We start from the raw sequence: 24,455 nt of genomic DNA, 5'->3' as shown, positions 1-24,455 counted from the left end.
GTGGTTAGTGTGTTGGTATATTAGTAAGATGGTGTGGTTGGGTTGTTAGTGTATTAGTAAGATGGTGTTGTTGGGGTGTTGGTATAGTAGTAAGATGGTGTGGTTGGGATGATGGTATATTAGTAAGATGGTGTGGTTGGGGTGTTGGTATATTAGTAAGATGGTGTGGTTGGGGTGGTGGCATATTAGTAAGATGATGTTGTTGGGTGTGGGTATAGTAGTAAGATGGTGTGGTTAGTGTGTTGGTATATTAGTAAGATGGTGTGGTTGGGTTGTTAGTGTATTAGTAAGATGGTGTTGTTGGGGTGTTGGTATAGTAGTAAGATGGTGTGGTTGGGATGATGGTATATTAGTAAGATGGTGTGGTTGGGGTGTTGGTATATTAGTAAGATGGTGTTTTGGGGGTATTGGTATAGTAGCAAGATGGTTTGGTTTATGATGATGGTATATTATTAAGATGGTCTGGTTGGGGTGTTGGTATAGTAGTAAGATGGTGTGGTTAGTGTGTTGGTATATTAGTAAGATGGTGTGGCTGGGGTATTGGTACAGTATATTAGTAAGATGGTGTGGTTGAGGTGTTGTTATATTAGTAAGATGGTGTGGTTGGGATGATGGTATGTTATTAAGATGGTGTGGTTGAGGTGTTAGTTTATTAGTAAGATGGTATAGTTGCGGTGTTGGTATATTATTAAGATGGTGTGGTTGGGGTGTTGGTACAGTATATTAGTAATATGGTGTGGTTGGGGTTTTGGTATATAAGTAAGATGGTGTGGTTGGGATGATGGTATATTAGTAAGATGGTGTGGTTGGGGTGTTGGTATATTAGTAAGATGGTGTGGTTGGGATGATGGTATGTTATTAAGATGGTGTGGTTGAGGTGTTAGTTTATTAGTAAGATGGTATAGTTGCGGTGTTGGTATATTATTAAGATGGTGTGGTTGGGGTGTTGGTACAGTATATTAGTAATATGGTGTGGTTGGGGTTTTGGTATATAAGTAAGATGGTGTGGTTGGGATGATGGTATATTAGTAAGATGGTGTGGTTGGGGTGTTGGTATATTAGTAAGATGGTGTGGTTGGGGTGGTGGCATATTAGTAAGATGGTGTGGTTGGGTGTTGGTACAATATATTAGTAAGATGGTGTGGTTGGGTGTTGGTACAATATATCAGTAATATGGTGTGGTTGGGGTTTTGGTATATTAGTAAGATGGTGTGGTTGTGGTGTTGGTATATTAGTAAGATGGAGTGGTTGGGGTGTTGGTATATTAGTAAGATGGAGTGGTTAGGATGATGGTATATCAGTAAGATGGTGTGGTTGGAGTGTTGGTATATTAGTAAGATGGTGTGGTTGGGATGGTGGCATATTAGTTAGATGGTATGGTTGGGATGATGATATATTAGTAAGATGGTCTGGTTGGGGTGTTGGTATATTAGTAAGATGGTGTGGTTAGGATGATGGTATATTAGTAAGATGGTGTGGTTGGAGTGTTGGATATTAGTAAGATGGTGTGGTTGGGTTGTTAGTGTATTAGTAAGATGGTGTTGTTGGGGTGTTGGTATAGTAGTAAGATGGTGTGGTTTGGATGATGGTATATTAGTAAGATGGTGTGGTTGGGGTTTTGGTATATTAGTAAGATGGTATGGTTGGGATGATGGTATATTAGTAATATACAGTGCTTGGGGTGTTAGTGTATTAATAAGATGGTGTGGTTGGGGTGTTGTTATAGTAAGATGGTGTGGTTGGGATGATGGTATGTTATTAAGATGGTGTGGTTGGGGTGTTAGTGTATTAGTAAGATGGTGTAGTTGGGGTGTTGGTTTATTATTAAGATGGTGTGGTTGGGGTGTTGGTACAGTATATTAGTAAGATGGTGTGGTTGGGGTTTTGGTATATTAGTAAGATGGTGTGGTTAGGATGATGGTATACTAGTAAGATGGTGTGGTTAGGATGATGGTATATTAGTAAGATGGTGTGGTTGGGGTGTTGGTATATTAGTAAGATGGTGTGGTTGGGATGGTGGCATATTAGTAAGATGGTCTAGTTGGGGTGTGGGTATATTAGTAAGATGGTGTGGTTGGGATGATGGTATATTAGTAAGATGGTGTGGTTGGAGTGTTGGATATTAGTAAATTGGTCTGGTTGAGGTGTTAGTATATTAGTAAGATGGTGTGGTTGGGATGATGGTAAATTAGTAAGATGGTCTGGTTGGGGTGTTGGTATAGTAGTAAGATGGTGTGGTTAGTGTGTTGGTATATTAGTAAGATGGTGTGGTTGGGTTGTTAGTGTATTAGTAAGATGGTGTTGTTGGGGTGTTGGTATAGTAGTAAGATGGTGTGGTTGGGATGATGGTATATTGGTAAGATGGTGTGGTTGGGTTGTTAGTGCATTAGTAAGATGGTGTTGTTGAGGTGTTGGTATAGTAGTAAGATGGTGTGGTTGGGATGATGGTATATTAGTAAGATGGTGTGGTTGGGGTGTTGGTATATTAGTAAGATGGTGTTGTTGGGGTGTTGGTATATTAGTAAGATGGTGTTGTTGGGGTGTTGGTATAGTAGTAAGATGGTTTGGTTGGGATGATGGTATATTAGTAAGATGGTGTGGTTGGGGTTTTGGTATATTAGTAAGATGGTGTGGTTGGGGTATTGGTACAGTATATTAGTAAGATGGTGTGGTTGAGGTGTTGGTATATTAGTAAGATGGTGTGGTTGGGATGATGGTATATTAGTAAGATGGTGTGGTTGGGATGACGGTATACTAGTAAGATGGTGCGGGTAGTGTGTTGGTATATTAGTAAGATGGTGTGGTTGGGATGATGGTATATTAGTAAGATGGTGTGGGTAGTGTGTTGGCATATTAGTAAGATGGTGTGGTTGGGGTGTTGGTATATTAGTAAGATGATGTGGTTGGGATGATGGTATACTAGTAAGATGGTGTGGTTGGGATGATGGTATATTAGTAAGATGGTGTGGTTGGGGTGTTGGTATATTAGAAAGATGGTGTGGTTGGGGTGGTGGCATATTAGTAAGATGGTCTAGTTGGGTGTGGGTATATTAGTAAGATGGTGTGTTTGTGGTGTTGGTATATTAGTAAGATGGTGTGGTTGGGATGATGGTATATTAGTAAGATGGTGTGGTTGGAGTTTTGGATATTAGTAAATTGGTCTGGTTGAGGTGTTAGTATATTAGTAAGATGGTGTGGTTGGGATGATGGTATATTATTAAGATGGTCTGGTTGGGGTGTTGGTATAGTAGTAAGATGGTGTGGTTAGTGTGTTGGTATATTAGTAATATGGTGTGGTTGGGTTGTTAGTGTATTAGTAAGATGGTGTTGTTGGGGTGTTGGTATAGTAGTAAGATGGTGTGGTTGGGATGATGGTATATTAGTAAGATGGTATGGTTGGCGTGTTGGTATATTAGTAAGATGGTGTTGTTGGGGTGTTGGTATAGTAGTAAGATGGTTTGGTTTATGATGATGGTATATTAGTAAGATGGTGTGGTTGGGGTTTTGGTATATTAGTAAGATGGTGTGGTTGTGGTGTTGGTATTTTAGTAAGATGGTGTTGTTGGGGAGTTGGTATATTAGTAAGATGGTGTTGTTGGGGTGTTAGTATAGTAGTAAGTTGGTTTGGTTGGGATGATGGTATATTAGTAAGATGGTGTGGTTGGGGTTTTGGTATATTAGTAAGATGGTGTGGTTGGGGTATTGGTACAGTATATTAGTAAGATGGTGTGGTTGAGGTGTTGGTATATTAGTAAGATGGTGTGGTTGGGATGATGGTATATTAGTAAGATGGTGTGGTTGGGATGATGGTATATTAGTAAGATGGTGTGGGTAGTGTGTTGGTATATTAGTAAGATGGTGTGGTTGGGATGATGGTATATTAGTAAGATGGTGTGGGTAGTGTGTTGGTATATTAGTAACATGGTTTGGTTGGGATGATGGTATATTAGTAAGATGGTGTGGGTAGTGTGTTGGCATATTAGTAAGATGGTGTGGTTGGGGTGTTGGTATATTAGTAAGATGATGTGGTTGGGATGATGGTATATTAGTAAGATGGTGTGGTTGGGTTGATGGTATATTAGTAAGATGGTGTGGTTGGGGTGTTGGTATATTAGTAAGATGGTGTGGTTGGGGTGGTGGCATATTAGTAAGATGGTCTAGTTGGGTGTGGGTATATTAGTAAGATGGTGTGTTTGTGGTGTTGGTATATTAGTAAGATGGTGTGGTTGGGATGATGGTATATTAGTAAGATGGTGTGGTTGGAGTGTTGGATATTAGTAAATTGGTCTGGTTGAGGTGTTAGTATATTAGTAAGATGGTGTGGTTGGGATGATGGTAAATTAGTAAGATGGTCTGGTTGGGGTGTTGGTATAGTAGTAAGATGGTGTGGTTAGTGTGTTGGTATATTAGTAAGATGGTGTGGTTGGGTTGTTAGTGTATTAGTAAGATGGTGTTGTTGGGGTGTTGGTATAGTAGTAAGATGGTGTGGTTGGGATGATGGTATATTGGTAAGATGGTGTGGTTGGGTTGTTAGTGCATTAGTAAGATGGTGTTGTTGGGGTGTTGGTATAGTAGTAAGATGGTGTGGTTGGGATGATGGTATATTAGTAAGATGGTGTGGTTGGGGTGTTGGTATATTAGTAAGATGGTGTTGTTGGGGTGTTGGTATATTAGTAAGATGGTGTTGTTGGGGTGTTGGTATATTAGTAAGATGGTGTTGTTGGGGTGTTGGTATAGTAGTAAGATGGTTTGGTTGGGATGATGGTATATTAGTAAGATGGTGTGGTTGGGGTTTTGGTATATTAGTAAGATGGTGTGGTTGGGGTATTGGTACAGTATATTAGTAAGATGGTGTGGTTGAGGTGTTGGTATATTAGTAAGATGGTGTGGTTGGGATGATGGTATATTAGTAAGATGGTGTGGTTGGGATGACGGTATACTAGTAAGATGGTGCGGGTAGTGTGTTGGTATATTAGTAAGATGGTGTGGTTGGGATGATGGTATATTAGTAAGATGGTGTGGTTGGGGTGTTGGTATATTAGTAAGATGGTGTGGTTGGGATGATGGTATATTAGTAAGATGGTGTGGTTGGGATGACGGTATACTAGTAAGATGGTGCGGGTAGTGTGTTGGTATATTAGTAAGATGGTGTGGGTAGTGTGTTGGCATATTAGTAAGATGGTGTGGTTGGGGTGTTGGTATATTAGTAAGATGATGTGGTTGGGATGATGGTATACTAGTAAGATGGTGTGGTTGGGATGATGGTATATTAGTAAGATGGTGTGGTTGGGGTGTTGGTATATTAGAAAGATGGTGTGGTTGGGGTGGTGGCATATTAGTAAGATGGTCTAGTTGGGTGTGGGTATATTAGTAAGACGGTGTGTTTGTGGTGTTGGTATATTAGTAAGATGGTGTGGTTGGGATGATGGTATATTAGTAAGATGGTGTGGTTGGAGTTTTGGATATTAGTAAATTGGTCTGGTTGAGGTGTTAGTATATTAGTAAGATGGTGTGGTTGGGATGATGGTATATTATTAAGATGGTCTGGTTGGGGTGTTGGTATAGTAGTAAGATGGTGTGGTTAGTGTGTTGGTATATTAGTAATATGGTGTGGTTGGGTTGTTAGTGTATTAGTAAGATGGTGTTGTTGGGGTGTTGGTATAGTAGTAAGATGGTGTGGTTGGGATGATGGTATATTAGTAAGATGGTATGGTTGGCGTGTTGGTATATTAGTAAGATGGTGTTGTTGGGGTGTTGGTATAGTAGTAAGATGGTTTGGTTTATGATGATGGTATATTAGTAAGATGGTGTGGTTGGGGTTTTGGTATATTAGTAAGATGGTGTGGTTGTGGTGTTGGTATTTTAGTAAGATGGTGTTGTTGGGGAGTTGGTATATTAGTAAGATGGTGTTGTTGGGGTGTTAGTATAGTAGTAAGTTGGTTTGGTTGGGATGATGGTATATTAGTAAGATGGTGTGGTTGGGGTTTTGGTATATTAGTAAGATGGTGTGGTTGGGGTATTGGTACAGTATATTAGTAAGATGGTGTGGTTGAGGTGTTGGTATATTAGTAAGATGGTGTGGTTGGGATGATGGTATATTAGTAAGATGGTGTGGTTGGGATGATGGTATATTAGTAAGATGGTGTGGGTAGTGTGTTGGTATATTAGTAAGATGGTGTGGTTGGGATGATGGTATATTAGTAAGATGGTGTGGGTAGTGTGTTGGTATATTAGTAACATGGTTTGGTTGGGATGATGGTATATTAGTAAGATGGTGTGGGTAGTGTGTTGGCATATTAGTAAGATGGTGTGGTTGGGGTGTTGGTATATTAGTAAGATGATGTGGTTGGGATGATGGTATATTAGTAAGATGGTGTGGTTGGGTTGATGGTATATTAGTAAGATGGTGTGGTTGGGGTGTTGGTATATTAGTAAGATGGTGTGGTTGGGGTGGTGGCATATTAGTAAGATGGTCTAGTTGGGTGTGGGTATATTAGTAAGATGGTGTGTTTGTGGTGTTGGTATATTAGTAAGATGGTGTGGTTGGGATGATGGTATATTAGTAAGATGGTGTGGTTGGAGTGTTGGATATTAGTAAATTGGTCTGGTTGAGGTGTTAGTATATTAGTAAGATGGTGTGGTTGGGATGATGGTATATTATTAAGATGGTCTGGTTGGGGTGTTGGTATAGTAGTAAGATGGTGTGGTTAGTGTGTTGGTATATTAGTAAGATGGTGTGGCTGGGGTATTGGTACAGTATATTAGTAAGATGGTGTGGTTGAGGTGTTGGTATATTAGTAAGATGGTGTGGTTGGGATGATGGTATATTAGTAAGATGGTGTGGTTGGGATGATGGTATACTAGTAAGATGGTGTGGGTAGTGTGTTGGTATATTAGTAAGATGGTGTGGTTGGGATGATGGTATATTAGTAAGATGGTGTGGGTAGTGTGTTGGTATATTAATAAGATGGTGTGGTTGGGATGATGGTATATTAGTAAGATGGTGTGGGTAGTGTGTTGGCATATTAGTAAGATGGTGTGGTTGGGGTGTTGGTATATTAGTAAGATGATGTGGTTGGGATGATGGTATACTAGTAAGATGGTGTGGTTGGGATGATGGTATATTAGTAAGATGGTGTGGTTGGGGTGTTGGTATATTAGTAAGATGGTGTGGTTGGGGTGGTGGCATATTAGTAAGATGATGTTGTTGGGTGTGGGTATAGTAGTAAGATGGTGTGGTTAGTGTGTTGGTATATTAGTAAGATGGTGTGGTTGGGTTGTTAGTGTATTAGTAAGATGGTGTTGTTGGGGTGTTGGTATAGTAGTAAGATGGTGTGGTTGGGATGATGGTATATTAGTAAGATGGTGTGGTTGGGGTGTTGGTATATTAGTAAGATGGTGTGGTTGGGGTGGTGGCATATTAGTAAGATGATGTTGTTGGGTGTGGGTATAGTAGTAAGATGGTGTGGTTAGTGTGTTGGTATATTAGTAAGATGGTGTGGTTGGGTTGTTAGTGTATTAGTAAGATGGTGTTGTTGGGGTGTTGGTATAGTAGTAAGATGGTGTGGTTGGGATGATGGTATATTAGTAAGATGGTGTGGTTGGGGTGTTGGTATATTAGTAAGATGGTGTTTTTGGGGTATTGGTATAGTAGCAAGATGGTTTGGTTTATGATGATGGTATATTATTAAGATGGTCTGGTTGGGGTGTTGGTATAGTAGTAAGATGGTGTGGTTAGTGTGTTGGTATATTAGTAAGATGGTGTGGCTGGGGTATTGGTACAGTATATTAGTAAGATGGTGTGGTTGAGGTGTTGGTATATTAGTAAGATGGTGTGGTTGGGATGATGGTATATTAGTAAGATGGTGTGGGTAGTGTGTTGGCATATTAGTAAGATGGTGTGGTTGGGGTGTTGGTATATTAGTAAGATGATGTGGTTTCGGATGATGGTATACTAGTAAGTGGTGTGGTTGGGATGATGGTATATTAGTAAGATGGTGTGGTTGGGGTGTTGGTATATTAGTAAAATGGTGTGGTTGGGGTGGTGGCATATTAGTAAGATGATGTTGTTGGGTGTGGGTATAGTAGTAAGATGGTGTGGTTAGTGTGTTGGTATATTAGTAAGATGGTGTGGTTGGGTTGTTAGTGTATTAGTAAGATGGTGTTGTTGGGGTGTTGGTATAGTAGTAAGATGGTGTGGTTGGGATGATGGTATATTAGTAAGATGGTGTGGTTGGAGTGTTGGTATATTAGTAAGATGGTGTTTTTGGGGTGTTGGTATAGTAGTAAGATGGTTTGGTTTATGATGATGGTATATGAGTAAGATGGTGTGGTTGGGGTTTTCGTATATTAGTAAGATGGTGTAGTTGGGCTGTTGGTATAGTAGTAAGATGGTGTGGTTGGGGTGATGTTATAGTAAAATGGTGTGATTGGGATGATGGTATGTTATTAAGATGGTGTGGTTTGTGTGTTAGTGTATTAGTAAGATGGTGTAGTTGGGGTGTTGGTTTATTATTAAGATGGTGTGGTTGGGGTGTGGGTACAGTATATTAGTAAGATGGTGTGGTTGAGGTGTTGGTATATTAGTAAGATGGTGTGGTTGGGATGATGGTACATTAGTAAGATGGTGTGGTTGGGATGATGGTATACTAGTAAGATGGTGTGGGTAGTGTGTTGGTATATTAGTAAGATGTTGTGGTTGGGATGATGGTATATTAGTAAGATGGTGTGGGTAGTGTGTTGGCATATTAGTAAGATGGTGTGGTTGGGATGATGGTATACTAGTAAAATGGTGTGGGTAGTGTGTTGGCATATTAGTAAGATGGTGTGTTTGGGGTGTTGGTATTTTAGTAACTCCAAAAATATACTGGTAGGTCAATTGGCTTCCAACAAAAATTAACCTTAGCGGATGTGTATGTGTGTGAGCATGTGGTAGGAAATATAGACTGTAAGATCTACTGGGACAGGGACTGATGTGAGTAGCCAAATATTCTCTTTAAAGGTCTGCGGAATATGTGTGTGCTATATAAATAACTGGTAATAAATAAATAACATAATACAGTACTTCTAGCTGTAGAGGTTTTTAGAGGTTCACACAAGGCCACTGCCTACCCCGCCGTGAGTGGCATTTGGGAATAACACACAGCAGCATATCGCTAGGCCCAATCTCTGACCTCGCACCCTGCTTTAAGACGTTCCCTACTGAGCTATTAACTCTGGTGACTATTAGTGCAGTAATCCGACATGAATGATATTTTGCAGATGCCTGGAAGTTAATGTGTTAATTTTACTTGGCAACAACAGAAGACTTCCCCTCCCTGGCCCATTGTTTACCACAAGAGCTTCACTCTTTCCCCATCTTATAACAAATTTAATTTCATGGTCGGTGTTCACAGGTGATTTTTCCAGCCTTTAAAGCCTGTAAAACATGTTGTTGGGGTTTTTTCATTCTGGTAATGTAAATCATTTGTACAGACTGGTTTCAATTCGGAAGATTAATAAGAGTGACCTGCAAATCCTTTCCCTGCGCTTAAAACATCTATCTTCACATACTCGTCCACGTGTGTGGCACGTCCTGGCTTGCACATGTCATGTTATGGATGGGAAGGTATTAAAATATATGATGTGACAGCTGCTTCCTATCCGTTGGCTGGTGGTTAGTCCCTTTCTGTACCTCGTTACAGCAGCATCTCCTATGCTGCACAGCTCTCATGGCTGTAAAACGTACAAGGGACATTGTTATTTATAAGTGAAGGGATGGAATTGCCTTGTGATTTAACGAATCTAATGTTGGTGTTGACACTCTCCTTGATATGAATTATAAGTGTATTAACGTGCACCTGTTTACACTCTGTGGAAGAACTGTGTCGGTGGGATTAACCAATGTACATTCAGCCTTTATGTTCGCTAGGAACTAGTGATGTCACTGAGGCGTGTACAAATGCGTTGTACATTCTGTGTAACTAATTATTGAAATCAATTAATTTTGTCACTTTAAGGAGGCAATACATGAAGCCAGGCTGTTTTTTTGTTGCAGCGCGGGGACGCTGCCTGTCACCTTCCGCTGTCTGGAGGAAAATCTGGGCATTGACAAAAGGGTAACGCGTTTCGTGCTCCCCGTTGGGGCCACAATCAACATGGATGGGACGGCTCTATACGAGGCTGTGGCGGCCATCTTCATCGCCCAGATGAACGGAGTGGTGCTGGACGGTGGACAGATAGTGACAGTGAGGTGAGGAAGTGGACACAGAACAGGACATTTCACAGATACGGTTTTTAGTACATTTTGATTTTTCAATGTGTGCTTTTCACAAATACTATTATATCAGCTGGACAGAGCTGATGCGTGTACCTAGATTAGGGATGGGGAACCTCAGGCTCGGGGGCCGTATAAGGCCCTTGGAATCATTTGGTCTGGCCCTCTGAGCTTTTTTCTGCTAGCCTCATCTGGATAGCAGGGACCTATAATGGCACACTGCAGCCAGAATCTATGCAGCAGTGCCACCTGGGGCATCCTTTTGGCACTTTAGATGGTCACACCACTGCCCTTACAGCTCCCCGGAGCATCCTCTGGATGCTCTGGGCATTGCTGTACTCACTGGCGATTGTGACCCCACCCCCATGTGACATCACATGGAGGGGGCGTAGCCTGCACCGGGCCCGCAAATAATGTTATATATATCAAAATGGCCCTCGGCAGAAAAAAGGTTCCCCACCCCTGACCTAGATGCATCAATGTCTAGAGCAGTGGTGTCAAACTACACATCCCAGCATGCAGTGCCACAGTTTTGCTATTAGGGAATGCTAAAACTGTGGCAGGGCATGCTGGGATATGTAGTCCCACAAAAGCTGAAGGGCCCGAGTTTGACACCACTGGCCTAGAGCATAGCTTATCTGTGCTTTGTCCAACATTGTCAGACATGGTTAACCCCTTAGACATCATGGAGTTGATTCTGAGTCAGAGGCAAAATAACTTTTCTTATAGTATCTGTCACTCACTATGTGAAAAAGAATCCTGGTGTGATCGCTGTCTCAAACCCATTTCCGTGCGCGCAGTGTGGCTTTAGCTCACTGCATCCTACATCGTCACTGCATCTACCTCTGAAACAGACCCAATGTTTGGTATTCAAGTTTTAGTAACAATTCCCCACTACCCCCATCCCCAACATACAGTATACATGAGGTTCTCCGCCCTGGGTTCTGTATTGTCCTCTCCTGCCCTGTCAGAAGCAGGATTAGCTCTTGGGGATTATATAACGGTTTAGTAGGGATCGTACTCGTTTCACTCTTCTTTTTTTTTTCTTCCATCCATTGTTTCTAAGTTTGACGGCCACGTTGGCCAGCGTGGGAGCAGCCAGTATCCCCAGTGCAGGTCTGGTCACCATGCTTCTGATCCTGACAGCTGTGGGGCTGCCCACCCAGGACATCAGCCTGCTCGTCGCTGTGGACTGGCTTCTGTAAGTATGATAATGCTGCGAGAGGGTCGTCAATGGGCATACTGCCATTGCTTAGTGTAATTTCCCACAGGAAGCATATAGGACCTCATTCAGAGTCGGTCGAAGCGGCTGCACGGTCGTACGGAAAAAGGGGCCGGATATTCAAATGATTCCCTCGCAAGTTGCGTCCGTGAGTTCGGATCGGTAGTTGGCCGACCAAGGGGAGGAAGCGGTCGGAAGACAAAAAAATACGCCCCCTTCTCGTACGCATTGCACATCATCTCCGGGCATATAAGGATTAATCGGGAACCATCGGAACTGGTCGTAGAGCTTAAGGTTGACCATACTCTCTCTTAAGCTCTACGATCATGTCAGTGTAAAAACCTCCCATGTCACATGTGCCATGACGCTACTTTGTTAATTATGCACTCCCATAATCCGTATGCACTCCCATAAAACGCCATTCGCATAATGAGGCACGCCTGCGTTCGGATCTCCACTCTCCCGTTTTCAAGCACCTTCCCCTGTTACCACCCATAAACGCCTCAATATGTCACTCAAACTACCGACCTGGCTGTGTTCAAGGAGAGAGAAATTTCTGATCGTAGCGGCTAGTTTGCGCACGCGCATTGCGAACTTTACGCATGCGCAGTATAGCGAACATCGGTGGCGTACGACTGTGCGGCCGCTTCGACCGACTCTGAATGAGGTCCCTAGTGCTACTGAGCATCAAATACTGACATGAAGCGACCAAAGCCACTGCCCCCATATTAGCAATGGGCGAAGAGTGTGGCGCTCGATGGCGTAACAAAGCGCCACGCTCGCAGGAATGGAAGATACTACCCTGCCCATTCTCCACACTAGCTAAGAAGCAAGGTGGGGGCCACCCTAGGGTGCCCAGGGCGCATACACCGGCCTTGTTTTCACAGCACACAAAATGGTCGCCTCCACTTCATCTGTATGTACTACAGCGCTGATGACTCCTTTCTCTGCTCTTCCCAAGGGACCGTATGAGGACTTCAGTCAACGTGGTGGGCGACTCCTTCGGCGCTGGCATAGTCTACCATTTATCGAAGGCAGAACTGGACAATCTGGACAAGCAGCATGCACAGCAGGAAACGGAAATGACCAAGACTCTGTCCATTTACGACGACATGAAAAACCACAGGGAGAATAACTCCAACCAATGCATTTACGCTGCGCACAATTCTGTGGTAGTCGACGACTGCAAGGTACCGTTGACCTTTATGGATATCGAGACCTGTATATAAACTGCATGCTCGTCTCCTGCATCTGCATGCACTGTATTTTCAGTTGTATTATCGTAGTGTCGTTACATTTACAACAGGCCAGGTCACCCCCAATATACTGGCCCAGCCTCGGAGGGCTACTGTGACGGTACTAACATTGAGTGTTCTCTCAGATTGCTGCAATGTATCATGGAATAGACTTTAGGAAGCAATGCATCCTAAAGTCTCGGATTCGTGTTTGGGGAAGTAGGACAATCCAGGAAAACTGGCGAGTGCTGATAGAATTGATGGCATCAGACAGTATTAAAAGCACTCCGTGCTAATAATTATTTTTTTTTATATATTAACTGCTGCTATAGTTCATGTATTACATCTCTGTTGTGTACTTTTTAGATATTTTACTATTTAATGATAATTGAATGCTCGTTTGAAGCAAAGGGATATATTTGTTTTTGATTTTAATAACATAATGCAGAAGCTTAAAAAAAAATCAATACTCATTTGTTATATAGTTTGTATAGGCATTATCTATTACGTGTGCGTTGCCGATATGCAAATATGTTGACATATTGGTTGAGCCTATGGGGTACATTGACTAAAGGTTGATTTTAATCGATTGAGATCAGTTTAAAATCGATGTTGTGTGTCTTGGGCTAAATCATACATTTATTAACACTTAAAAATAAAAAAAATTGCCTGTTAGTAAATAAATGCCCCAGAAACACACCATCGATATTGATCGATTTTTTTTTAATCGATCAAAATCGACTAAAATCGACCTTTAGTAAATATATCCGATAAGGTTTTAGTAGCAATTTCCACCAAGACTATTTTAGCATTTTTTACATTTATCAGTATTTTAAAGTGTTTTGTGATTAGTGAAATATTTTATTTTTTTATTACTGTACTGCAATTTAATACAGCCATTTTTCTCTTAAGATTAGGACATTTTTTTAAGTGGTAGCAACTGGGAGTCTGCCTGGAGTACATCAGTTTTATGTGTTTATTTACAGCCAGACAATGCTGTCACTTATCTTGAAAAAATCGAATACAAACACTTCTTAAGGAAAATGAGGCTTTCACATTTAAGAGTGTGAAGGCGTAAATCTCTTTTATGTTTATTATGCTTCATAACATTATATTGCGTACTAACGATATAATGTAATGAAGCATTAGATATGTACACAAGTGCCGTCTCTCTTCCCGTGTGGTATAAGCACATGCATTTGTATGCCTACCGAATGTTTGCCTACTGAGGCTCACAGCCCGCACACTTGGTGCTACATAAATTTGGTAAACAATTATCAAAGTGTTGCAAAGACGGCCCCCGTGCTATTTTTGGGGGGTTTGGTATGGGATCCAAGCGGTCAGAATCCCGACAGTGTCGGCATCCCGACAGTGTCGGCATCACGACTGCCGGGATGCCGAACGTATCGCATTTTTTTGTAATTCAATATAATACAAAAAAATAAAAAAAACAATGTATCTATTAGTGACAAATATATTCATTGTGCTAAAAAGTAATGCAAATTAGCGCGGTTACAGTAGTGACCGTTTAGCAGATCTCTGGGGGTCATTCAGACCGGCTCGCGAGGGAAGTTCGCTCGCAAACGGGTCGATGTTTGGCGAATGCGCATGCGCACGACAGAGGGAGCTCCGTCGTGCGCATGCGCGAGACCCGGCGAGCGACGAGAAATACGTCGCTCGGGGTCTCGCACCAAAGGGGGCATGCTGTCGATGGTTACTGACAGCACGCCCCCCTTGGAGGGCGTGCCGGGGGCGTGGCGGCCAGACGGAGGCGTTCCCATGGGAACGCCTACCGTCTGGGGCCGGCCCCACTGACATCACTAGTGATGTCAGTGGGAGTGCTTTTGGCTCTGATAGAGCCAAAAGCACTCCTGGGCTTGCGGCAGCGAGACCCTACCGCAGGGTCTCGTCGCATGCCCGATGGTCCATCATCATGGACGCTCGCATAAGCTGTGGGTGGTAACCCACAGCTATGCGAGCGTCCATGAGGGCGCTCCAAAAACAGGTAGGAGGGCCCTGATTCAGAGCGAGCGCTCTGGTCAGAGCGTTCAGCTCTGAATCAGGCCCTCTATCCGCAGATGGTTTCATGAATATAAAAATGTGAATTGTTCACAGAGAGACATCAGGACATATTTGCCAGGAAAATACACATAACTGGGTTTCTTACATTGTAATATTTGCATTTTTATTTGGGTTTTACAAATGTACCGCTAGGGAACATAACAAGAGCTTTTCCATGATACATTGTAGCACGTGAGCTGTCCTTGACATGCAGATGTATGCCCAGCACTTAGAGTACCTCTACTATTATAACTTTGTGCCTTTTTTGCTGGTCGAGGGGGTCTATAACCTGTTGACGGACAGTTTAATGCCAACCTCTCCTACAGCAAAGGGGTTATTGAGATGCCAACGTAATTTTGTAGAAAATATAGCTAATATGGAACTTAATTGGCACCTACGTACAATGGAAACTGCCAATGTGTGGGCTAATCACTGTGCGCCAGGATGTAGCCTAATGATTCACTAGGAACTAAAGTGACTGAGTTTTGCGCCTGAAGCCTCGATGATGTCACTAGTTTCTAGCGACTTGATAGGCTGGACACTGGTTCGGCCCTCAAAACTGAGTCCAGGCAACTGGTGCACTTTAACTACTCTGCCAGGAGCCATTTTATTCTCTCTGGTTCCTGCCTGGAAATGATGTATTATATTTGGGGTAGAATGGCTAAAATGAGTCCATGATATCGTTTTGTATATTTTTCTTTTGTATGCTCATCTTGTCATTGTTACTTTGTATTCTTTTTTTTTTGTAATGCATGTATTTCCCTTCCAGTTCTCTAAAGGATGGGAGGGATGTTTTATTTTGAAATGTTGGTGCATATTGTCATGTTTCCATGTTCCCACTGCTCTCACATGTACAGTCATTCCACCGTGTCGAGTACCAGTCGTGTCTCTGAGTGTTGTGTTCACTGCGGGGACCTTAGCGTGTCAGGTAAGACATGGCTGTAGAGTGCTAGTCTCCTCTTTATAGAATTGCTACATAATAGTGTTCCCATAACCACAAATTCCCTCCCCCCCACCCCCAGAGGCCTCAGCCGGAGGTGTTAGACAATCATGCACTGCTCCCTCACTAAAACACCCAACAACTTTTTGACATGTCTGCAGACATAATAAATACTTAGCAAAAATAAAAGTTAGGAAAAATATAACAGATTGTTCATGAGGATCCAAGTTGACCAAAAAAATGGAACAGGAACAAAATGATAGTTTCTCCCATCTTGGGTCAGTTCTAAAAAGTAGCAGCTTTGGACAAGAAGTTGCAAAAAGCTAATCCCTGCCAGCCCATCGGAAAAATACATATTTCTATTCATCAGCGTAGGTTAAAGCTCCAGTTTGTGAGCCTGAAGCATCATGTCAGAGGTTCCCAAACTCGGTCCTCAAGGCACCCTGTCAGTCCAGGTTTTAAGGATATCCATGCTTGACCACAGGTGATTTAATTAGTGATTTAATTTAATTAACCTCAGTCGATTTGATTAAACCATCTGTGCTCAGCCATGGATATCTCTAAAACCGGAAATGTTGGGGAGCCTTGAGGACTGCTTTTGGGAACCTCTTGCATGTCAGGTTGCCTTCACTCTGTCTTTGGTGTGCCGTGCATGGCTGAACAGGTCAGAAGCTCCACCGTTCCACCATACTCTACCGCCGTCAGTCCTTGTCCCCTCCCAGTGCTTCTGGTTACCGGAATTGGTATGAAATACCGACGGAGGAGATGCCAGCATGTCAGTACACTGACAGCGGCATCCCGATGGTTCGAATCTCGACATGGGAACTGTAAGTAATGTTCCCCTGTCCTATTTACCCCCTATCTCTCCTTTTTTGAATCATAACACTAACCCTCCCTTCCCCACACCCTAACCCTAATCCTCCCGGTAAGTGCCTAACCCTAACCCTCCCGGTAAGTGCCTAAACCTAATCCTCCCCCCTTAGTGACTAACCCTAATCCTCCCCCCTTAGTGGCTAACGCTAACCTTCCCCCAGGGGTTCCTGAACCTAACCCCCACCTGTCTGGAGCCTAACCTCCCCCCTCCCGCAGCCTAACTGTAAGTCCCACTGAGGTGCCTTTTGCCAGAAGGGCCGATGGCCTCAGAGCCAGCTCGAGGAGGGAGGAAGTGTCCCCGACCTCCATCCACCACCACCGGATTCATTATGTGAGCTCAGGCAGAAGGGGTTGGTGGCAGTGATGGGCTGGTGCGCACTGCTCAGCCGGGAAGAAACGGGGGCATGCTGCGTGGCCAGGCCCCCGTGACTCGCGGCACACCCTCCCTGACACATTGCGGACTGCCAGGGCTGATCTACAGCCCCAGTACGGCCCTGCCTGGGACAGCAGTATAAAATGAAGCAAATTATCTCATTATATGTTAGAGCACAGGTTCCCAAACTCTGTCCTTAGGACCCCAAAGAGTGCATGTTTTCCAGGTCTCCTCACAGAATCACAAGTGAAATCATTTGCTCCACCTGTGGATCTTTTAAAATGGCTCACTGAGTAATGACTACACCTGTGCTCCTGCGGGGTGACCTGGAAAACGTGACCTGTGTGGGGTCCTGAGGACCAAGTTTGAGGAGGACTGCGTTAGAGGATATTAATATAAAATGAGATCTGTCTTTTAGGTGTTCTATACAATGTAGACTGAGGTGCCCCTGTAATTTGCACATCCCCCACTAGCATATCCCCTACTTGCACAAATTTGTATCTATATTACCAAATTAGGTAACATGTAACACGTGTGTAAATGCAGAGTAATAAAAGATAGCTGTGCGAGTCATTTTCACCCCACACAACGCCTGGAAAGCTGGCCACATGTAATGGAATCGGCCATGTGCAGAAGTCCTACATAACGAGCAATCTTACACTAAGCTGTTGTAGTGATACATTTAGCATTTCATCAATGTGTATTTGTATAAACTCCACAATGCTCCAGATCCCACTGACATGAAAAGGCAATAGAAACGCAGTTAGAGAATGTTGTGTGTGACCCAGTTGTGTTTGTTTTGTACTGTACATGATTTATCGCCACCCGGTTAATCCATCAAAGCAGCTGTTTTTATTTTTTTGTTTTGTTTTTTTTAAACACATTAAAATATTCTTTGCTAGACCCTGCTGCCTGCGTCGCCCCCTCACTTAAGGAGTCCGCTTTGGGCACGTGTGATTCTGCGGAGCCTTCTGCATGTGGTTACTGTCTGTGATTGCTGCCTGCTTTCTGTCTGCATGTGGTTACTGTCTGTGATTGCTGCCTGCTTGCCTGCTTTCTGTCTGCATGTGGTTACTGTCTGTGATTGCTGCCTGCTTGCCTGCTTTCTGTCTGCATGTGGTTACTGTCTGTGATTGCTGCCTGCTTTCTGTCTGCATGGTATAGATTCATCTTGCAATTTCCTTAGACTGTGAATTGTTAGCTCCCAAAAAGACTCAGAAATCTATCACTTCTCTTATTTTAGCAACCAATTAAATTCTTGCTACCCATTTTCTTCTAGTGCAGAAAATGAAAACAGCTCTCCTGTTGGTTACTACGGTGAACCCCAGTTTATCCTTTGCATTTGATTGGATATGACTGGGGGAGGCATAAGCTTGCTACAATTCTACGTTCTCTGAGCCTGATTCAGCAAGGATCGCAACTTCGACTACGCACGCAATCTGCCGATTGTTGCGTTCTGTAAGTGCGCAAACGATCGGGACTGCAATCGCAGTGGCTACGCAGACCCATCGCAAAGTGATTAATTGGAGATCGGCGTAACGCAGGCATGTCAGTGCGTTTGAACGCTGTTGCAGGGCCGTGTATAGATTATCCACTGCGATGCCGTACGCAGCTTGTGTACTCACTGCGTGCGACGAGTTTAGCAATTCCTGAGTAAGGTCAGAGCTTGTGCAAGTGTACGTGAGGCTGCGATGGTGCTCGATGTTACTGATGGTTTCACAGTCTTGCTAAGGATTATGGATGTGTGTAAGGTAAAGTGGGCGTCCTTATGTTGTGCTGCGATGGCTTAGCGATCGCAGTGGATTAGTATACTATCGCAGTGAGAATGCGTGCGTAATTGCTATTGCAATCGCAGTTGAGATTCGTAATGAATCAGGCCCACTGTTTGCCATTTAATTAGTTATTATAATACACATGAGGAAAATCTGAGTCCCACTACACCAGTTTCTTGAACCCCCTCTACATTGTGCCTGGAGGGGTGGGGGTCTGCTCTGCCCAATAGGAAGCTATTTGTTTGCACAGTCTTTGTCCCCTAGAGCCAGAACTGTTGGCCCCATGTGGTTCCCACATTATAATCTGACACTACCAAACCCTCAAGCAGGCCAGGGGAAAAGTAATTTCTTCCCTCCCTGTCTAGGGTCACTTGCATCCCATTTTACTGCGCCTTTTTCCGTTAATGCCTCAGAAGGTAACATGTAAGCAATGTATTTTTGTTTGAGGCTAATTATTTTGTTTCTGCTTATTCACAATTCCTGTCACACTTAGAGAAGGCAGCCATTTTGTCAGGTGAACCAATGAGAATTCCTAGAGACATGTTCTCGCAACTCAGGAAAATCACCTTACAAAATGGCTGCTATAACTGTGCTTCATGTCTGAGTGATGCAGATCACGATGAAGACCACACATGGTGCCATAGGTAAAACACTGATTGGGAGCCTCATTTCCCCTCCATTTATCAAATAAAATAAAAATGGAGTACAGTAATCCAGGCCTGTAGCGATGTCATTGGTGCCTACATAGCCAGTAGGCTTTGCCCTGCAATAAGCCCGGGCCAATCGGGCAAACCCTGCTGTTGGGACATCCTATAGGGCCCGGCCAACATGTTTGATCATGATGAGTCAAAGCTGATATGAAGTTTTATTCAATGCTTCACGTTTCGTCTCTTCGGTTCCCTTTCTTTAAGTGTCTCATATGCAGATTTGACTAAGCTTTTATGTTTAATAAATCTAATTTTAAACTGGGTGATTGGCCCATATATATTTTTACAATATACTAACCAGCCAAAATAGAGTATTGTTTACAAGACAAGATAACTATCGGGGTCCTTGCATTCTTGTATTAATGGTTTGGTGGAAAAGCCTAATGGTTTTTTCGGGATTTAGAAACGGCATCTGCCTGGACTCATTTATTTAAAGTGTTCCCTTTACAGTACACATCTTCAGAAGAATTTGGTCGGCCATGATCATAGTGAAATTATCTTATGTCCTTTTTGTGCATATCCAGAGATATAAGAATAACTTATAGGGAGTATGATATTCATGAGCCAAGCACAGTGCTTTATGCAGTCCTATCTCAACCACATCTCCAGGGCGCCTGCCCTTGTTCCTGGTGTTCAACAAGACCGCTGTCCGCCGCGGATAAGAAGCAAATTCTGAAATAGTTAATATTTCCAGTAATGGTTTGGGCTGAAAATAATCAACCAGTATTTAATTATTATGGCCATTTTGTTTATTAGATATAATGTAGTATTGATCTAGCCATTTATTTAGTTGCAAGAAAGTATTGTATCGATGCCAATTCACATCTCCTCCTGGCATTAGAGCCACTGCCCTGCCAAGTACCAAAATATTTGCAACAGTTCCCGAGGCCACATTTAGGCTGCAGAAACCCTCTACCATGGATGGGAAGCAGTCGGGAAGCCAGTGGATGCAATGCCATCCGCTGGCTTCCTGACTGCTTAATCCCGACAAGTGTTAAATGACGGGTGTCGAGATCTCGATGCCTGCCATTTTACCTACCCCGAGAGACCAGCGTCCGGCATACCTGAGGATGCTTACTGATTCTTAAGGACAATAAGGTACAATTCTACACATTGCATTAGAGTATGAAAGCTGTGCACATTTCCACCCATGGCTTTGGAAAGACACGATGACACAAGCTGCAAGTGACGAAATCTCTATTGACAATTTGCATGATCTCCACCGGCTCAATTTCGAAACAACTAGCAAATCGCTTTGCCAAACTCTAAGCTCGCAAACTAAAGGACCACTAACCCTAAATACAAGTTTGATGTTATTGACTCCATGAGGCTCCAGGGGTGGGGCTGCAGCAGGAGAGACACACCAACTGCCGAGTCCCGGCCAGTGATGTTGGGCAGCTTTTGGGGTGACGGTTGGTGTGTCTCCCCTATTTGAGCTATGGGCTGCCCTGTAGCCCCATGACTGGAGTGGCCACTGATCTGTATCATCTATTAATAATGCGTGCAGGCCAATTTTAGACAAAACTACCAAGATAGTCCAATAAAGTGAGTGACCTGCAAAACGATTATCAAACAAAATTTGATAGTATTAGATTTGATTGGGAAAATCTGTAAAGAAAAATGAGCTCTGTCAGCAAATGTGCTGGCCAGCTGGGACCCAAGAAACAGGAAGGGAAGAACAATATATGATCTGTACTCTGAGCAACTGGATCTGTCCGATTATACTGCAGTAGGTTATACAACATTTACCACAGATCCTGTTCTTATTAACTTGTATTTTAGGTTTAGCTGTCCTTTAATATTAAAGATCACCTGTCTCCTACAATCAGTAGTGGCAGCCATTTTATTTGCTTAAGCATGCATGAGCAGTAACTGCCATGAACCAATGGCATCACTGAGGAACTTTACTACCAATAATTATGAGGATGATCAATATACATGAGGAATGGCCAATATTCATGAGGAATGGCCAATATACATGAGGAATGGCTAATATTCATGAGGAATGGTCAATATTCATGAGGAATGGCTAATATTCATGAGGAATGGCTAATATTCATGAGGAATGGTCAATATTCATAAGAAATGGTCAATATTCATGATTAATGGTCAATAGTTATGAGGAATGGCTAATATTCATGAGGAATGGTCAATATTCATGAAGAATGGGCAATGTTCATCAGGAATGGCCAATATTCACGAGCAATGGTCAATAATTATGAGGAACGGTTAATATTCCTGAGGAATGGTCAATATTTATGAGGAATGGACAGCATTCTCTATAAATGGACAATATTCACTATATTTATAAGGAATGGTCGATATTCATGAGGCTTGGCCAATTTTTACTTGGAATGGAAAATGTTCATGAGGAATGGTTAATACTGTATTTATGACGAATGGTCAATATTCATGAGGCACTGGTCCTAAGGAACTGATTAAGAAGGTGTTCTCATGACCATAGGCTCACAAAATGGCTGCCTCCACTGTGGATAGGCCACAAGTACTCTTTATACATTTGCTTTTAGTTTTTTCCTCTCTTACTGTAGTTCCACAAGCACCTATAAAGCTAACATGCACGTTGGTCGTACCTCAAGTATCTGAGGGGTTTATACTGTTTTCTTTTCAAGCTAGACCATAACCGTGATCATTTTCAGGTAACGCTGGCAAACAACAGCAAATCGGCAGACTTCAACGCTGTCGTGGAAGAGAAGCAGGAAGCGTAGGAGCTCAGGAACACCAACCGCCATCGCAGCCTGTCGTCGTGAAGAGTGTTAGCGTACAGTATGACTATTCATAACCCATTTACCCAGATCAACCCTTACAGTCACAGCACAGAAAACCTTTTGGGACATCTATGTTTCGCAATATGCAAAATGGGGGAAACTGGACCAATGACTGATTTGGTCTTGTGGTGTTGAGAATGTTTGAATGAGCTGACAACTCGTTATAAGGACTCAGGTACAAAACATGCAGCATTTGGAAGGGTCCTGTCTGCGGAACAGTATTCATTACATTCCGTTCACTTGCTGGTCTTGTATATGTTCTATGTCAGGATCTACATTCAGTCCATATTTATGGTATTACATAACTTTTATTACTCAGTAACCAGTAACCAGTACCTTTATTCAGTGTATACTACTGGGCTGTTACATCATCATGTGTTAGAGAGTAACAGTCTGCATTTCACAGTCTTCCTGCTGTAGGCCTGGCACAATATATTAATATACAATCAGCAATGGAGAATTACCAAGAATATATATATTTTTTTTCTTTGGGGGGGGGGGGGGGGCTTTTATAGGTATTTATAGGATTTAACCTGTCCAGCATAGTTCATTACATTTTTTCTTGTTGTCTTTTTTTTTTTACTGAAAAATGTGAAGTTTTTTTTTTCTTATGTTCTGTCTCTGAAATTTTGCATATTTTTTATTTTGTATTCTTTTTATTTTTTTAATCCATTTATATTTTGTGATGGCATTTACGTTACATACTTTAAATGTGACTTTTTTTTTTTTTTTTATCTATGAAATCATTAACATCATTTGCTTTAAGTCAAAATGAAGGAATGTTTTGAGTTTACTGATAATGGGCAGGCCAATTCCTATTACATATTAATAAGATGGTTATTACAGCACATTTGATGATTTTTATGCTTTAATGAAAGTTCAGGGGGTATATATATTCCTGCTATAAACAGGCTATTATAATGAGTATGCACACACCTGGATTTAAATATTTTGCCCCCCCCCACCTTTAATCAACCCTTCCACCAATCCTGGCTTTTGTATGAATTTAATTTACCTGCAGTGTAATAGAGTACAGTTAGTAATAACTACCAAATGCTTTATAGTAAGAGAAAGATGTTTAGACTGTGCATTTGGTTTCTGTAGGTTTATAGTTATACTAATGCTATCTATGATGTTGATAGGAAGCACATTTATAATTGTTTTGTGGGGGTCTCATAAAGAGATTTCGGAGTACACAGCGACTCGGGCCCTCCGTCCCATGATATAGCACAGACTCTTCTCCTGGTGCAGGGTAATATGGAATAGGCCTAGTGGTACCCTGGAGATGGTTACCATGACAACCTGTGTTGCACAGTCATGTCTCCTGGTGCCTGCAGGGTACTGTAGATAAGGTCTAGTGGTACCTTGGAGACGGTTTCCATGACAACTAGATCAGCACCTGAGTCCCCATGGCAGCACAGGCATTAGTGATGCTGTATATAGAAATCACAGGTGATGCTACATTGAGCAGTATGCAGAAATAACCTGCAACACATTACACTTACCCCGACCCCCTCCCTTATGTACAGGCGCCAAATGCACAAGCACATTGGTGTTAAAGGCCCTACAGTACTTTCATAAGCACAGCTCTGAATAGGGTTTTGACTGGATAATAAAATTGCCAGTTGGTCCATATGTCATGTAAGGATTATTGCATATTTAGTAGGGCAGGCTCGGGGACCTGTGGTTCTCCGGCTGTTGTTAAGATGCAAAAGCAAGCATGCTGGGACTTGCAGTTCCACAGTGGAGAGCCACAGATTGTCTACCTCTGATGTATGTTCAGTGTAAACTCTACAGAGTCTTAATTAAAGCACAAAGTAATAGAAAAAGCACAAATATCTATGTAACCTACAGCACACACTAATTGAAAGTAAATATTAAAGATATCACTGCCAAGGTCTACATTATAGTGCAGGATTACAGAGATACATTGTCGCTGAGATAATGCCGCATTTAGAAGGTTTTCATGATTCACAAATTCATTAACTCTTCCAGGTGACTACGCCAACAGGAGATGTTGGCAACAACGCATTATAAAATATTACTGTATGTTAACAGATGAGATACAGACTGTCAGATAATATATCGCGTTATATAGTTTACAATTTTTCTGACTTTGCCTTTACAATAATGGACCAAATATATTATTAAAGGGACCAATGGTTTTCGCCCCCCTATAAACACCCTGACACTGTGCCAGGTTAGAGGGCGCGGACACTGGTAGTTGCATT

The 24,455-nt window shown here is 42.4% G+C and overlaps 1 protein-coding gene across 1 annotated transcript in view; it reads left to right on the top strand.

Moving 5' to 3' along the window:
• The window catches only part of SLC1A2 (solute carrier family 1 member 2), a 161,189-nt gene extending 138,500 nt beyond the window's left edge, over nt 1-22,689 (top strand). The window contains exons 8-11 of the mRNA XM_088459038.1: nt 10,037-10,231; nt 11,322-11,456; nt 12,439-12,667; nt 22,096-22,689. Coding sequence (XP_088315164.1) covers nt 10,037-10,231; nt 11,322-11,456; nt 12,439-12,667; nt 22,096-22,164 — 628 coding nt within the window. The 3' untranslated portion in view covers nt 22,165-22,689. The remainder of the gene's footprint in view (nt 1-10,036; nt 10,232-11,321; nt 11,457-12,438; nt 12,668-22,095) is intronic.
• Nucleotides 22,690-24,455: the final 1,766 nt, after the last annotated feature.

This window comes from Taudactylus pleione, unplaced genomic scaffold (assembly GCF_031769625.1).
Source record: "Taudactylus pleione unplaced genomic scaffold, aTauple2 ptg000887l, whole genome shotgun sequence".
Classification (NCBI taxonomy): domain Eukaryota; kingdom Metazoa; phylum Chordata; class Amphibia; order Anura; family Myobatrachidae; genus Taudactylus; species Taudactylus pleione.
The sequence above is the reverse complement of the archived record's forward strand: the minus strand, read 5'-3'. Positions and strand labels throughout refer to the sequence as shown.